Source organism: Ahaetulla prasina, chromosome 4, assembly GCF_028640845.1.
Source record: "Ahaetulla prasina isolate Xishuangbanna chromosome 4, ASM2864084v1, whole genome shotgun sequence".
NCBI lineage: Eukaryota > Metazoa > Chordata > Lepidosauria > Squamata > Colubridae > Ahaetulla > Ahaetulla prasina.
Window position 1 is genome coordinate 51565256 of NC_080542.1, and position 15893 is coordinate 51581148.

Sequence of the window (15893 nt, forward strand, 5' to 3'; positions counted from 1 at the left end):
AGTGCTATTTTGCGACTTATTTCTGTGGTAGATCACTAAAATGTAGTGGTTGATTGAAAAATGGGAGCACAGCAATTGTGGTTTCATTTCAATGAAATGTCCATAACAAAGAATCTGTATTCTAAATCTATTCATTCTATCTATCTATCTATCTATCTATCTATCTATCTATCTATCTATCTATCTATCTATCTATCTATCCATCCATCCATCCATCCATCCATCCATCCATCCATCCATCCGAGTTTTTTCCAAATCCTATTTAGAAATAGAAAAACACACAATGGAAAAGTTGAAGGAAAGTGTAAAAATGTAACAACTTGAAAAATTTATTAATAAACTATCGAAGAAAAATACAAACTTTCCAAAAACATTTTAAATAAGTATTATTTTATAATGCACAAAGACATGTAAGAATACCTATATAGAATAGCCTATTACAAAGTAGCATGTATTTAAAAAAATATTCAAGATGTTGTTCTGATGAAAATGGAAGGTTAAAAGTGTATGTCTTTGGCAGAAAGCCCTATCAAACTCATGTTTTCACAAAAATTAGTTCTTAATCCTAGCAACTAGGCAGTCACGTGTAGTATGGAAAGGAAGGCTCCCAGGAAGATATTCCACACTTATATAATTGTTGTTATATAATCGACCAGTTCAGAATGTGGTATTTTTCAAAAGCCATACGTTGAAAAAATACAGCCTTTCACACAGGAAAAAAAATCATCCCAATACAAAAGATTTATTGGGACAAAGAAGTTTTCTTAATGCTGGACGTTTCTGATATGGCAGAGGATCAAATATTTGATTTCCCCCATCCACATCTGAAATAATATAATCCCAAACCAACTGAACTGAATGACTTTACATCTGTCCTGGGTGCACCAATTTTCACGGAATTTGTTTTCATGAAAATACATGTAGTAATAATAACTTCACCATAAAAGAAGTGGTTCACGCTGCTCTCTTGTATAAAAGTGCACAATAATTTTGTCATTAATTACTAAAATATGTCAGTAATACAGTTTTAATCAAAGACCTGTGATTTACCAGACTGCACTCGAAGAATGTTTATAAGCAACTGGGATTCAATAAATTTCATCATTTAAATTTGATGGCTGACTGAGGACTAGTGAACCAGACTTTAGTAGATTGTCAAACAACTGGCAGGTACTGTAGCATTTACTACAAGCTTCTTATCAGTTATCATTGTCAACAACATCCAGGTTTGCTTTTTTTTTTTACACTGATAAAGGGACTTCATAAAATCTCTTCTTCTCTTTCTTTTGTACCATAATGCCATAAACAATTGCTCAAAAACTAAAGAAATGTGACCAGCAAGCAGTGTACTATTTTAATATATTTAGTTTCAATCCCTGAAATCTTTCTAAATCACTCCTTCCAGAGAGCCTCAATAATCAAAATTATGTTGCATCCTCACAATAGGCAGAAACAGCAGAAAACTGTACAATGTTTTTTGAACAGTTTTCTAGAACCTTTTCTGCTTCTGGGCCTGCCAGATGTTTGATGCAGACTTTGTTTTAAAATTAGAAAAATGAAGAAGCTCTCTGGTCTGTCTTGCTAGGTCAGAGCAATCAGCTTTATACTTCAGTGCCTTCCCGGGCATAAATGAGGCTGTTTACTGTGAAGTTGTACAAATGATTGTACTGCCCTGACTGGCCTCCACTGCTAGGATGAAAATGGCTATAGTAGGTGCCAGCCGGACCTGAGACTCGTTGCTCTGCCGAAGGAGGATCCTGGTTGAAACTGCCGCCCCTAATTGGGCCGGCAGGGTGGCTTCGATGCTGCAGTTCAGGAAGACGAGGCCCACTGCTGAGGGAGTTCATACCACTGAAAAAGGTGCTGAGGCAGCTTTGGGTTGGTGGGGCAACCACAGGTGGAGAGCTGCTCTTTGCAGTGTCCCTCAGAGAGACTGTTGGCTCCAGAACTGAAGAAGGGCTGTCACTGCAGGGCTTTGCAGGGTCTAAAGCAATGGGGATCCCTTCCTGAGTCTTCAGGGTCCCCAAGGTCGAAACACCAGATGCAACTCCAGAGGCACTGGGATCAGAACGTCTCTTGCGCTTGCGGCGAAAATTCCCATTGTCAAACATTTTCTCACAGTTTGGGTCTAAGGTCCAGTAATTTCCCTTTCCTGAAAAATAAGAGAAAAAGTTTGAAAAGAAGAATCCATTCCCAACCCAACGGGAATCCCATACTCCCCAGCTTTAAAAATTAATGTTCCTTTTGTATGGCTGGATCAAAATATCAAAATTCCCCCCCAAAAGGAAAGAAACCATAAAAAAGAAAAGAAATCCCAAACTCTAGAAAAAGAGGAGACCAATGAAGAGTAGGGCTTCTTTATTCAGTCTCTACAGTAAGCAGAATCTCTCAAATGTATTAAACCTTAAAAACAGATGCTTTGCGTAACAAAGGGAAAGTGGGGAAAATATAGAAAATGATCATTACAACTCAAACCCCATTACATTGGCTGCAATTTTTAAAAGTGAAAAAGTAAATGTGTATCTTTTACAATTGGCTCCAGACTGTATACCTACAATGCACAATTGCTACAGCCTCTCCTGTGTGAACATTGGTTAAAACCAGAAGGAATATTTTTTTAACAAATTTCCATTGTGGCCACTCTAAAGATTGACAAAGGATAGAGGATGCTTTATTTAATGAACAATAGCTGGCTCATTTGCTGCTCTGCATACTGGTTCCCAAGAAATTAAAGACTATAGAAATCATTACACAGCCTCTATGGCCACACCCTGAATGATTTGATTATGTTACCTCCAGATATGGACTTGTGGCCTCTTTATATGGGAAGATTCATGAGTTGGTGGCAATGCATAATTGTCAACTATGCATTGTAAAGTTCAGAGCTGTGGATATTCTTGGTGAATGCTAAGGAGTTCAACCTAGAACATTGGTGAAGCTCCCAAGGCATGCTGCACACAGCCATGCAGGAGTGGATCAGTTACCATCCAAGTTATTTCATCTTGTGCAAGAATCTTCATTGTGCTGTTGCCCACTGTGCAGCTAACTGTGGAAAAGTTTAGGATGGGAAGTGCAGCTGGGTAGTGTATTAGGATTTGTAGCCCAGCACAGGTGGAACATAACCAGTGGTGGGATTCAAATAATTTAACAACTGGTTCTCTGCCCTAATGATTTCTTCCAACAACCAGTTCACCAAACGGCTCAGAAGGGCCGTGGTGGCTCAGGCTGTAAGATAGCCTGTTATTAAAACACAGCTGCCTGCAATTACTGCAGGCTCGAATCCCACCAGGCCCAAGGTTGACTCAGCCTTCCATCCTTTATAAGGTAGGTAAAATAAGGACCCAGATTGTTGGGGGGGCAATAAGTTGACTTTGTAAATATACAAATAGAATGAGACTATTGCCTTACACACTGTAAGCCGCCCTGAGTCTTCGGAGAAGGGCGGGATATAAATGTAAAAAAAAAAAGAAAGAAAGAAAGTTAACAACCGGTTCTCCCGAAGTGGTGCGAACTGGCTGAATCCCACCACTGAACATAACCACACTAAGGAAAGAAGAATATTATATGTGTTGAAAAACATGAATTATGAAGAATAGGTTGCTAAAGTTTCGCAAGAGAAAAGTGTTACATAACCTTGCATGTAAAATAATCCTTTGGAAATTTCCATATATAATCAAAATGTACAATTATTATCATTACTTACACGTACCAATTTAATCAAGATTTATTGTGGGTTACACTCTTTGATTGCCTCTGAGTTTCAAATGCTAAACTTGGGATAAACAGGGATATAGATCTAATCAGGAAATTGTATGGAATGGAGGCTGATGTGAAGATATCTCTCTGTGTGTTTTTATTTCCTATATTATACATTCTACTACAAAAGAGAGTTTCAGGAAGAACAGATGAGAGAGAGGCTAGCATTTAATTTCAGGACATAATGTTACTGAGGATATCTGAAATCCTGTCAATTAGGGCACACCATTCTTTGAAAGTGATCTGAATAATTTCCTCCTTCACCATCAAATGTATATTTCTCCTAAAATCATATCCAATTCAATAAAAACTTATTTTATATTAAATAATTAAGATCAAAATTTTACCATATAACAAGTACTATGATGTGAATCACAGCAGTTATTTTCTTAATGCTATATTCAATTTTAGAGGAAAAAGCTAAATAATTCTATGCTTGTAATATTGATCAATTATAATTACCTTCCTTCTGTTTTCAATACTATGGGCTATAAATAATAAAATGCCAATCTTTAATTATATTATATAAACATCCCTGTATTGAAATAATACAATTATCAACTTATATAATAGTACAATAAAAAGGATGGAGTGGGGAGAAAATGCTTCATAATCTAGACACACCTCAACATTTAGCTATAAATTTATCCAAGTTATAAACAGAATAATTAATCGCATCTGTGTTCATATTGTTCAAAAACCCTTCACATGTATATGCATGTACACACCCACACATCCTCATGCTAATTTTTAATTGCCATTTTGACAACATGAATGCAAACTAGTTTTCAGAATGTTTTCTTTTTCCTGGCCAAAATTTTGCTCCATATGCACAAATTCTTTTAAACCCACCTGAAATATAAAATCTTTTCTTCATAACAGACTTGACATTCTCCCTTATCAATTACTTCAATACAGATTAAGGAAACCAAATTAAGTAGTGCATTTGCCTTGGGATTCTGGAATTCATCTATTGTAGCCTCTGGTTGCAGCATATAATTTCTATACTCAAATGCTGCCCCTGAAGTTGCACAAGATCAAGAACAAGCAAACCCTGGTTAGTGAGCTACAGATGATACCAAAACCTGTCTTGTTGCTCTCAAACATCCATGGGTTTCATACCCTAGGTCAGTGGAAAAACAAAGCAATAAAGTGTGTTTCTGGTTTCAAAAAAACTGATCTTACGTGACTTGCCCATAATAACTGGAGGGGGGGAGAGACAACATAAAAAAAGGTTCTGCTGTGATGTGATTGCATCTTCCTCTCACCCTCCAACCCATCTAAAATAAGAGGGAGAAGTATAAAAAGGTAAAGGTTCCCCTCGCACATACGTGCTAGTTGTTGCCGACTCTAGGGGGCGGTGCTCATCTCCATTTCAAAGCCGAAGAGCCAGCGCTGTCCGAAGACGTCTCCGTCGTCATGTGGCAAGCATGACTCAATGCCAAAAGTGCACGGAACACTGTTACCTTCCCACCAAAGGTGGTCCCTATTTTTTCTACTTGCATTTTTACGTGCTTTTGAAACTGCTAGGTTGGCAGAAGCTGGGACTAGTAACAGGAGTTCACCCCGTTACATGGTGGCACTAGAGATTCGAACCGCCGAACTGCCGACCTTTCGATCGACAAGCTCAGCTGTCTTAGCCCCTGAGCCACTTCACTGGCTATTAGAAAATATGCTTGCCCCTTGGCAACAGCAACTTTGCCCTCAAATGCAAAGTGTTGAAGAAGTAGTAATCAATTGCTTAACTCTTCCCTCATTTCCCACTTTTCTTCTGATTAAACCTTCTGATTAAACCTGAAGTTTACAGAGGAATTATTGAGTCTGTCATTTGTACCTCTATAACTGTCTGGTTTGGTTCTGCAACCCAACAAGAAAGACACAGACTTCAGAGGATAATTAGAACTGCAGAAAAAACAATGGCTACCAACCTGCCTTCCATTGAGGACCAGTATACTGCACGAATCAAGAAGAGGGCCGTGAAAATATTTACAGATCCCTCACATCCTGGACATAAACTGTTTCAACTCCTACCATCAAAACGACACTATAGAGCATTGCACACCAGAACAACTAGACACAAGAACAATTTTTTCCCGAAGGCCATCACTCTGATAAACAAATAATTCCCTCAACACTGTCAAACTATTTACTAAATCTAAACTACTATTAATCTTCTCATCATTTTCATCACCAATCTCTTTTCACTTATGACTGTATGACTGTACAACTGTAACTTTTTGTTGCTATCATTAAGGGTTAAATTGCAACCTATGACCATCATTTGTGTTGTAAATGTTGTACCTTTGATGGGTTTTTTTTTCTTTTATGTACACTGACAGCATATGCACCAAAACAAATTCCTTGTGTGTCCAATCACACTTGGCCAATAAATTCTATTTCAATAGTTTGTAGCCTGACAGGAAAAACTACATTGCGAAACTCCTTTGCATTACAAATGCTTCTGCTCAGCTTTCTCTCCTGTTTTAACAATGGCCTGACATTTACAGAAGGGTCCAAGTAATCTGAGCCTGACATATAAAAGGTTTCATTTTCTCTACCAGTAACCACTGGATTTTGTTGAACTGATTGTTTGTTAATTATGAGTTATTCATCTTTATGTGTGGCATTTTATAAGAAGATTAAACAGCAACATTAATGTGCTTCTTTCCTTTTCTTGCAGATACAAAATTCAAAAAGCAAAAAAAAAGAAGAGTCATATCACTTGCAATAGACAATACCCCTAAACATGTATGTACTAAATGAAGCTGGGAGCAAGGTATGTCTGCTTTAATTTTGAAAACAAACCTCAATGATAAATTCAGTATTAATTTAAATAATAGCTTTGATTATGCAAGAATTCGAATATCCCCATAATTCAGTGTAATGCTGTGGAATTAGCAAATTCTCCTTTGTTTGTAACTTCTCTTTCCAATCGCCACCTAATCAAAAGGTCCATTTTGGGGCTGGAAACTAAATTCATAAGTAAATTTCAAAGCATCTGCTACTTAGGGAGAGAAACATAACTTTCAACATACTTTATCCCTCAAAGAAAGGTATGCTAAATATGCTTTGTTTTTCAAAAATAAACATTACATTTGCAGCCCAGAGGAAATGCAAGACTATTTTCCCACAAAACTGCCTCATACACGCGCATACACACACATCAGAAAGTATGGGTTATAGAATTTCTTTGCATAGTATTTCAATGTATAATGCTTGTTGAGTTATCTGGATGAGTTGTAACAAACAGTTGTAACAAACTACTTGTTTCAGAAGTAGTAGAAAACCTTTTTCTTTTAATCATAGAAGACAGTATTAAAATTGGGGTTCAAGTCTTAGATTTTGGAGATGTCACCTATGGATGGAACAGGGTCTTTCAGTTCTTTAGCTTTCCTCTTCTTATGAGCTATGAGTTCAGAGGTTGAATTTTGGCTTAGGATATGGCAGGAATCTTTCCCCATTGTAATAGCCATATCTATTTCAAATACTCTTGAGTTCTATCAATCTGTGCTGCCTCTATTTTGCACCCCTTTAGCAAATGAGTTACAGGAACTTTAAAGATCTAATAATTTCTAAAAGAAGCTTCCAATTTTATTTCAGAAAAATGTGAACATAATTTCAAGCAAAATAGCAGAATTAGTTTTCAAATTAGTTTTATGTAAGACATATAGGCAGAAGTCATAAATTTTACTTTCCATCAGTTCTCGGCTGGATGTGCCAGAGTCACATCTTTCAGCACAGTCCCCACATATTATAGCTTCTTAAAAGTTTTATAGGCATATATATCCTTGCTCTGTCAGCACCACTAGATTAATTGTAGAATATAGATTTCTATCCCAACTTCATGGCCTGAAACCCCTGAACAATAGATGCTGGTATTTTCTGCCTAGGATCCAAAATTCACACCCAGTGTACCAGACTGACCTATTAGGCCTCAATATAACTCAAGGTGTTATATTGTTACTATTAACAAAATAATAAAAAGAATACAACAGAGGGTCAAACCTAAGCACAGAAGAGGAGCTGACTATCTCTCTGACCCACAACAAAAATGATATTTCTGTCTTATTTTTGATAAAAAGGAGCACATAGTTAACTCTCTCCCCACTTTCTAAGATTCCAATTATCTGTCAGCCTGGTACATTTTTCCTAGTTTTGTTCCAACACACACACATACCACACCACACCACACACACACACACACACACACACACATGTAATTTCTATATTGGATGCAGAAATCACTCAGAAGTATAGTTGTTCTCATCACTTATACTGGTAATACTGGTTGTGAGACTATAAAGTGGAATGGACATAGCAGGCTCTTTCCAGACATGTATCACAAAGGAATATTGGTCGTGGAAAGCAACATCTTTCAAAGAAAGTTACATACCACTGCTGAATTTCTGAAGAAGCTCCAATAAGCTTCTGGTGATCCTCAGAAAAATCCAAGGATTTGAGGCTAAATAAGAAAGCAATTGCAGAACTATCTTTTGTAAATAAGAATAGTGGAATATATGGACAAGAGCAAAAATTGAAAATATTCCCCATACTCTCCATTGTTTGTAATTGACTCTACAGACTCCCATCTAAATACAAGAATAATATCATATCTAATCTGGCCCAAACTGATTCTCACTAATAATTTAGAAGCAACAGGTTAATGCATAGAAGCTTGGAGTTGAGAAAATGCAATGAGAGAGTGACTACACAGCATAAGATAGCCGTGAGAACAAAGTGGCTCTTTGAGAATCATCTTCTGTGGATGCAGCCACAATGAAGGGAAGCTGAATAACAACTTTTAAAAGTCAGTAGGCAAAAGTAGGCACCTGTGTACCAGAACTAAAGAAGCTTCTTGGATGAGAAGCAAAAAATTTTCAAGGAAAAACATTTTCAAAGAAAAAATACCAAGAAAGTCCAGTTGTATTTTGGAAAAACACCTTTGGGACAACCTGTGGGATTTTTTTAAGGGGACATCAATGGAAAAACCTGGGGGGAGGAATCCACTTTTATGCTTTTGCACAAATGGGTAGGAGTGTTAAAAAGGTTCCTAATTTATATTTAATGGCAAGCTTCTTATTTTACAGTAAAAGGACAATCACAGAATTAATGTGGGATGTTGATTATCTAGGACACAATCTTTACCCCAGTAGCTTCCCTAGAAGCTTGTGACATGTGTACAGTATTACCCATGTTTTTTTAATCAATTCTAGTTAACAATTAATTCCTGCATGTCCATGTGCCAATTATATTTTTAAATAGGCATTTTCTTCTGCTGTGAATCTAAAAAATTAAAACTGAAAACAGGCAAAAAGTATAAATAGCCTCTTATATTCCCATAAGGCTCGAGATGCAAAGATAGTTCATAGCAGACTTTTCAGTACTTACAAAGAAAAGTTCAAGTTTGCATTTGATTCTACGTTCTTATATCTGAGTCTACATATCTAGTGTTATTTTGCAAAGATTGCTTGCCTCCAGTGCAGGTGTATGTAAATGGCAGAATTAATTCACGTTTTTCAGGACCATGCAGAAGAATGAGAGTGATTTTAACAACAACAACAATTTATTATTTCAGTCTTAGACCAGAGTGATTTTAAATATTTGGAACCAGCTGAACTGAAAAAAGTCCCCTTCCAATTAGAAGTAAATTAGAACTAGCTCTAAGACATGTACAACGGGAGTTCTGAATACATACCACACACAAATCTTGATCTCTATGCTTTTAATTAATCCAGAATAATGATGGATCACTGCAGCAGGTTGGAAGTCTTACTAAATGGCTCTATATTGCAATTTGGCAATCTCATACAAACTATGCTAGGGCAATTAGGAATGTTTTAAGGGTGGTGATGCTGGCACTATTTAGCATGAGTCATCTGAAAAAAAAAAATAACCTAAGTAGCTCAGTCCTATGCACATTTTTCAGAAACGATGGCCACTGAGTCCGATTGATTTTATAGCAGAACTTACCTCGGAAGAAGTGATATGATGTTCCTAAGCTAATTTAATTTCCCTGCTTTTTCCCTGCTTAGGGAAAAAGCAGGGAAAAACACCTGCTTGATCTAAGGGGGCTGGGCTGGTAAAAAAACCGGATAGCAGCGTAGCTTGAACTGGAAGATGATAAGCTTGAACGATATTTAATTATCTCTACCAGCATCCAAGTTCATCTGTCTAGCATTGGGAGCGGCTGCAACGGGTCATGTTGCTGGGCATGGAGGAGCAGCCCAGATGGCATCGCGGCGGCTAAGAAAGCGGAATAATTCCGCATCCCCTCTGGGGAATCTGCCTTACGCCGCCACCTGCATGTACACACGTTATCCCGGCCCAAGAGAGGAGACACTCACCGGGATCGTCCTCGTCCCGCGGCACTTTGCGAAAGCAGTCGTTGAGGCTGAGATTGTGGCGGATGGAGTTCTGCCAGCCGGCCTTGCTCCGCTTGTAGAAGGGGAAGTTCTCGGCCACGTACTGGTAGATGTTGCTGAGCGTCAGTTTGCGCTCCGGTGCGCTCTGGATGGCCATGGCGATGAGTGCCGAGTAAGAGTACGGCGGTCGCACCAGGCGTAGCAGTTCCTCTTGGCTAGCCAGGCTAAGCCAGCCCAGCTCGGTTGTTGAGCCTGAGCCAGACGCAGTCCCTGGCGAAGCCAAGATCTGCGGCCCCCCGACAGCCCTCGGAGGGCAGCCGTAGGGCAAAAAGGACGCGCCCGAGCTCCCGCTACTGCCGCCGCCACCGCCGCCGCTACTTTGCACATACGGCCCAGCGCTACTCACGCCCCACAGGTATCCGGCTGCTCCCGGCGGTGCCCCATAGTCGCCAAGCGCATAGGTCGCGGCGGAAGACCTCTGCCCCGAGGGCCCCGCAGTGGCGGTGGCTGCCTGCGGGTAGACGCTAAAGGCTTCGCTGCAGTAAACGGCCATTGCAGGCTCCTCGCGGCCGCTGCGAGACCACGGAGTCAAAGGGCTACCTGCAGCCGTCGGGGACGAACGGGAAACTGACTGCGCTGGTGGCGGAGAATCGCTGGCACTCATCGCCCAGTCGGCGAGGAATCTGAGGAATAGAAAGGTGCGCTCAGGTGTCCAATCCCCGCCCAAATTCTGCTTTCCCGTGGAGCCCCTCTCCCGCCCTCTTCCCCCTTCTTGCGCCGAACAGCACTGCCCAGCTTCCCTGCCTTGGCTCTCGGCTGGCTCAACCTAGAAGGGGAAAGAGGAGTGGCTCTTCAAATTGCCGATCGCGGGTTGACTGCAAGGTTTGGCAACGTCCGACCGAAGTACCCCACCCACCCCGAGGCACCGTCGTCCGCCCCTCCTTTTTGTCTCATTGCCTGGAAGTTGAGGGGACCAGGTCCAAAAAAAGCGCACGCAAGATACAACCCCGCCCTTTCTTTCTGTGGGTTTACATTCTGAAGTGAGGATTGGGAGAATCCCACCTCAGGGGCACCTTTGAAATGTTAGGCTGTGCGTTTCGAGAATGAGTCTCGACTGATTTAAAGAGGACTTCCAAGAAACAGCAGGATTGCACCTTTAACGGCAGTTTTGGCATCTGCTAATAAATTGCAAAACTTACGGAGGAAGAGAAAAAAAAGTACTCTTTATTTATTCTTATTTATTTAGGAGAAAAAATTCTGGTCTCTCTTGCTTAAATCAACAAAAGAGCGAATAAAGAGGCACTGGTGAGCCATTCAGTTTGGCCAACATTGTTTAAGGAATGTATATATTCAGTTTTGTGCTGGAGTGATTGAAAACTGTATCTTTTAGAAGAACCGGCTCAGAATATAATGTGAAATGAGAATTATTTTGGCAAAAGATAAAGCAAACTCATCTTTCCCTCCCTGCTATTCTTCATCTTATTTCAAAAGAGCATTCCTATTCCCCCCCTTTTTTAAAAAAACCCTGAGAAAGTTCAAAATCAACTACAAGTTTTTAAGAGGGATTTTACAGTTTGAAGTTCATGCTGTGATTGAAAACTATTCCTTTAACAACTACAACTGCTACTATTATATCATTGTATATACTGCTTATTTGTTGTCCTTGATTGCTAGGATTCACCCTCCAGTAATGAACTTCTTTCAAGGTCCTGCTGTTAACATATGAAATAAGTTTGCATATAATATAATCTAGACAAATGTGTACAAAAGGAAACAACTCTGCTGACTGCAGTAATATTTCTTCTAAAGTAATAAAACATTCCACTTTTCACTAAGTAGAAAATAATACAATGAAATCTTATAATGGATCAAACACACAAAAATACTTTTGTATCACTTTTATATCATAATAATATTCCCTTCGTTGAATCATTAGGATACACATATGCATCTATATTCAATTGGTTCTCCTTATTTTCAGTTACTCTGAGTGATAGTTTGTAGTCAAAAGATGTGTTGAAGATTAAAAAAAACCTGTTAATTGTATTGTGCGGAATCAATAAACAAAAATGCTTACATTAATTTAGAATATAGGCAATCAGTTTAGTGTTCCTTACTTGCTAAATGTTTAAGAATCATTAAGGACATAGTTCATTCTGGAATCTCTGCTAAAGTATTAACTGTATAAAAATACCTTAATTTCAGCATTTCAGTGTCGTATTGTTTTTGCTGTGCAGATTAGCATTGCTACTGGACATTATTAGAAGCCTTTTCATACCTCATTACTTGTCAATAAATTGTAGTGGAACTTATTTTCAAGAAATATTGACCATCTTATGCATTGATTTGGAAACACATTTTATGGCTAAAGTGAAATTTCTACTTTTATCATTTTTGGCATTGATATAAAATCAATACAATCCAGTCAAAAATTATACCATTACACTGGTTAAAAATGGAAAGTCTTGAAAGTCTTTCGAATAAAGCCATTTTAGCTCCACCGCTGTTTCCCCTGAAGTCACTCTGGAGGAAAGTTAGATTGTTAGATTGTCAAATGGCTTTTCTTTCAGATCCACCCTCTATTTCTGTGAGTATGTTCCAGTGCTGAAATCTCACAAAATTGGCAGAATGCTTTTCCCCCCCCCAAAGCCACCTGGAAAATCTTATGAATATCGAATTGAAGGGTACTTCTTTACAGATCCGAAAAGAGAGAAACCATATCTTAAGGGAACAGTAGGCATACTTCATTGCTGTACTAGGAAACATATAATATTGCTCCGACGTAAAATTACCTTCATTTGAACAGCTGACTTTAAGGTCTACAATCTAGTTCTGTGAACAGTCTCTTGACTGTATAAATATGGGTGGCTACACGAAAAATAATTTCTATTTAAACAATCGACTGATTTCCAGTTAAAGAAGGGAAATTTGTGCGTGTTATAAATGATAAATGGAATTGTGAGTATTTCCCTAGCAGAAGGAAGGAAAGCGCGGACGAGGGCCGGGATCAACAGAGCACATGCCGGTGGGATCCACGTGCCGTATTCCCTCGCCGCTTTTATTGACAAGGTTTACAACTTCCAAATCGCCACTATTCTCGTTGGAATATTTTCCTTTGATCTCCTCTTTGGGTCGCTAAATTAAAAATAAATTCTCACATACACAAAACACCTGCCCTAAGAAGGATCGGACAGGTGGATCCGAAGTAAACAAAGGACGTTTTAGAGCTATGTTCTAAAGTAAGGAGCCGCTTTCTCTGCAGCGGCAGCCTCCGAGAACATCGCTGGCGGGCATTGCCCGGGGCCGCCGGTGCAGGACCTTTGCTAGCTGAGCAAAACGGGGACAGAAAGCCCCTGGCCGCGTTCATTTCCGTCGCTCTGTTTCGGCAAACGGGCTCCGCGCCGGTTCCCGTTTCGTCATTCACACTGAGCCGCCTGGAGGTATTTTTCGGGTGTTGCAAGAATGGCAAGGAGGAGACGAGTAGAAATTAGCGGCGCCTTTCAAAGTTCGAAATCAGTATTGTGTGTGAACGCGAGCATCTGCAGAGCAAACGAGGATATTATATATGATGTGTTAAACCACAGTCTGTTTACATATGACATACTTGCCACCCAAAACAGCTCACGGAATAATAGTTTCCAGGTGCGCCCTAGCCTTATGCTGCCTTCCATAAATCTATCTGATCAGCTCAATCTTGAATTTATGGGTCGTGATGATAGACCTCTAATGGCCTATTCCTAAACATTTGCAGTAACAAAATTGGATAAGAACAGGAATATGTAAATAGGCTCTTATCGATATTTGTAAATCCAGGCTTTCCCTGCAGTTTTTTATGTTTTATTTTTAGTATGTTTTTAAAACATCTTAATTGTATGTATTATGAAATAAAACTGATGTTCATCCTACCCACATATGTGCAGGCTGATCCAAATTTATTGAAATTGGTTGCTTTGTTTCTTGATAAAAACTACTAAGGACTAGACAGACAATTTTATTTGTAACTTAATTTTAATCCAGTATTGTTAATATCAGTTTAATATTAGATATCAAATGAGTTAAATATTTTAAATATATACAATCTTGACATTAGATATAGTGGACTTAACTGGGTTCTCCTTTCTATATTTGCCAATCACTTGGCAATAACAATACAAGTGATAGAGAAGTTTCAGTTTTTTAAAAAAGTTAAGGGTCCCACATTGACAATTGTAATATTTACTATTTATATAGTATATTGTTAAATAAATTGTCACAATAGTATTATCTTAGTAATTTTAGAGCACCTGATCAATCTCATTCACATTTGAATGAAATGGCCATAGTTTCCAAGATACCATGTTCCTAAGGGCTTCAAAAAAAACCTTGTTCCTAAGTGGCCATGTTTTCCAAAAAACCATGTTCCTATCTGGCCATAGTTTCCAACAAGCCTCTGGTGACTAATGGAGATAACACAGAGCAGAGGAATTATATTTCAAATGCTAAAGGTTTGGAGTGATTCTTTTAATATTGAAGGCTGAAAGCAAATGAAAAGTCTTATTGATGGTTGAAAAAAACCATCTCAGAACATGAGATAAAACATTATATTTAAAAACACCTTCCATATGAATTTCCCAGAAGTGAACTCAACACCCAGTTTTCTAAAGTGATGCTAGAACCAAATTATTTGTTAAGAATTTTTTTGTGGGGAGGTTCAACACTATCTCTCTTTCTCTCTCTGTATACATACACACACATACATAGTCCTCAACTTATAATCATTCATTTAGCAACAGTTACAAGTTAACAATACTGAAAAAACTTACAACCAGTCCTCATACTTAACGATTGTCCCAACCTCCCCTTGGTCACATGACCCAAATTCATATACTTGGCAACCATCATGTATTTATGATGATTGCAGTATCTTGGAGTCATGTGATCCCCATTTACAACCTTCCCATTGGCTACTGATAAGCAAAGTCAATGGGAGAAGCCAGATTCATTTAATGCCTGCATGATTTACTTAACAACTGAAGTGATTTAACAAAAGGGGCCTCTGTGGCTCAGACTGGTAAGACAGTGTTATTAACAGCAGCTGCTTGCAATTACTGCAGGTTCAAGCCCCACCAGGCCCAAGGTTGACTCAGCCTTCCATCCTTTATAAGGTAGGTAAAATGAGGACCCAGATTGTTGGGGGCAATAAGTTGATTTTGTATATAATATACAAATGGATGAAGACTATTGCTTGATATAGTGTAAGCCGCCCTGAGTCTTCAGAGAAGGGCGGAATATAAATGCAAATTAAAACAACAACAACAACCGTGGCAAAAATATTGTTAAATCGGGTGCTACTCCCTTATAAGCCACCTAACTTAGCCATAGAAATTCTGTTCCTTGTAAGATGTTGTTTGATGGCTATGAGGGTTATTCATAAAAAGACACCCACAGTTCCTTATCTTTCTGTTATCATTTCAACCATATCAATCTGTCAGCCAGTGTGTCCAGTTCTTCTCCTAAATGTTTCAGCAACTATCCCACCAAAACTCTAAAGAAACCAATGAGATTAGGTTTCTTTTTTTACCTAAACCTTTCAGCTGTAATAACTTTGTATCTAATACCTGATGCATAACTCCATATTTGGCCTGTTCTTTTCCTCACCTGTTGACAGGTGTTTTTTTGCAAGTTACCTTTGATTTAGCTGTAACAACATCCCAGTATTTAGAAAGGTTCTTGGCTTATAATCCTTTCAGAAACCCCTATCACTATGTAGGGTAACTAGAGAAGGGTTTTTTATTT

General features: G+C 38.8%; 1 protein-coding gene across 1 annotated transcript; it reads right to left on the bottom strand.

The window, feature by feature from the left end:
• Positions 1-383: 383 nt before the first annotated feature.
• FOXI3 (forkhead box I3) lies at positions 384-11034 on the bottom strand. The gene is made up of 2 exons (XM_058181204.1): positions 10101-11034; positions 384-2152 (listed from the first exon to the last, which is right to left on the bottom strand). Exons 1-2 carry the CDS (start codon positions 10780-10782, stop codon positions 1602-1604), a joined length of 1233 nt encoding a protein of 410 aa, XP_058037187.1. The 5' UTR covers positions 10783-11034; the 3' UTR covers positions 384-1601.
• Positions 11035-15893: the final 4859 nt, after the last annotated feature.

What these genes read in the sequence shown, in the direction of transcription:
- FOXI3 (XM_058181204.1), bottom strand. Translation starts at nt 10,782, where the DNA reads ATGAGTGCCAGCGATTCTCCGCCACCAGCGCAGTCAGTTTCCCGTTCG. An exon ending in GCGGGACGAGGACGATCCCG is followed by an intron (nt 2,153 to 10,100) that starts GTGAGTGTCTCC and finishes CTTATTTTTCAG; the next exon opens with GAAAGGGAAATTACTGGACC.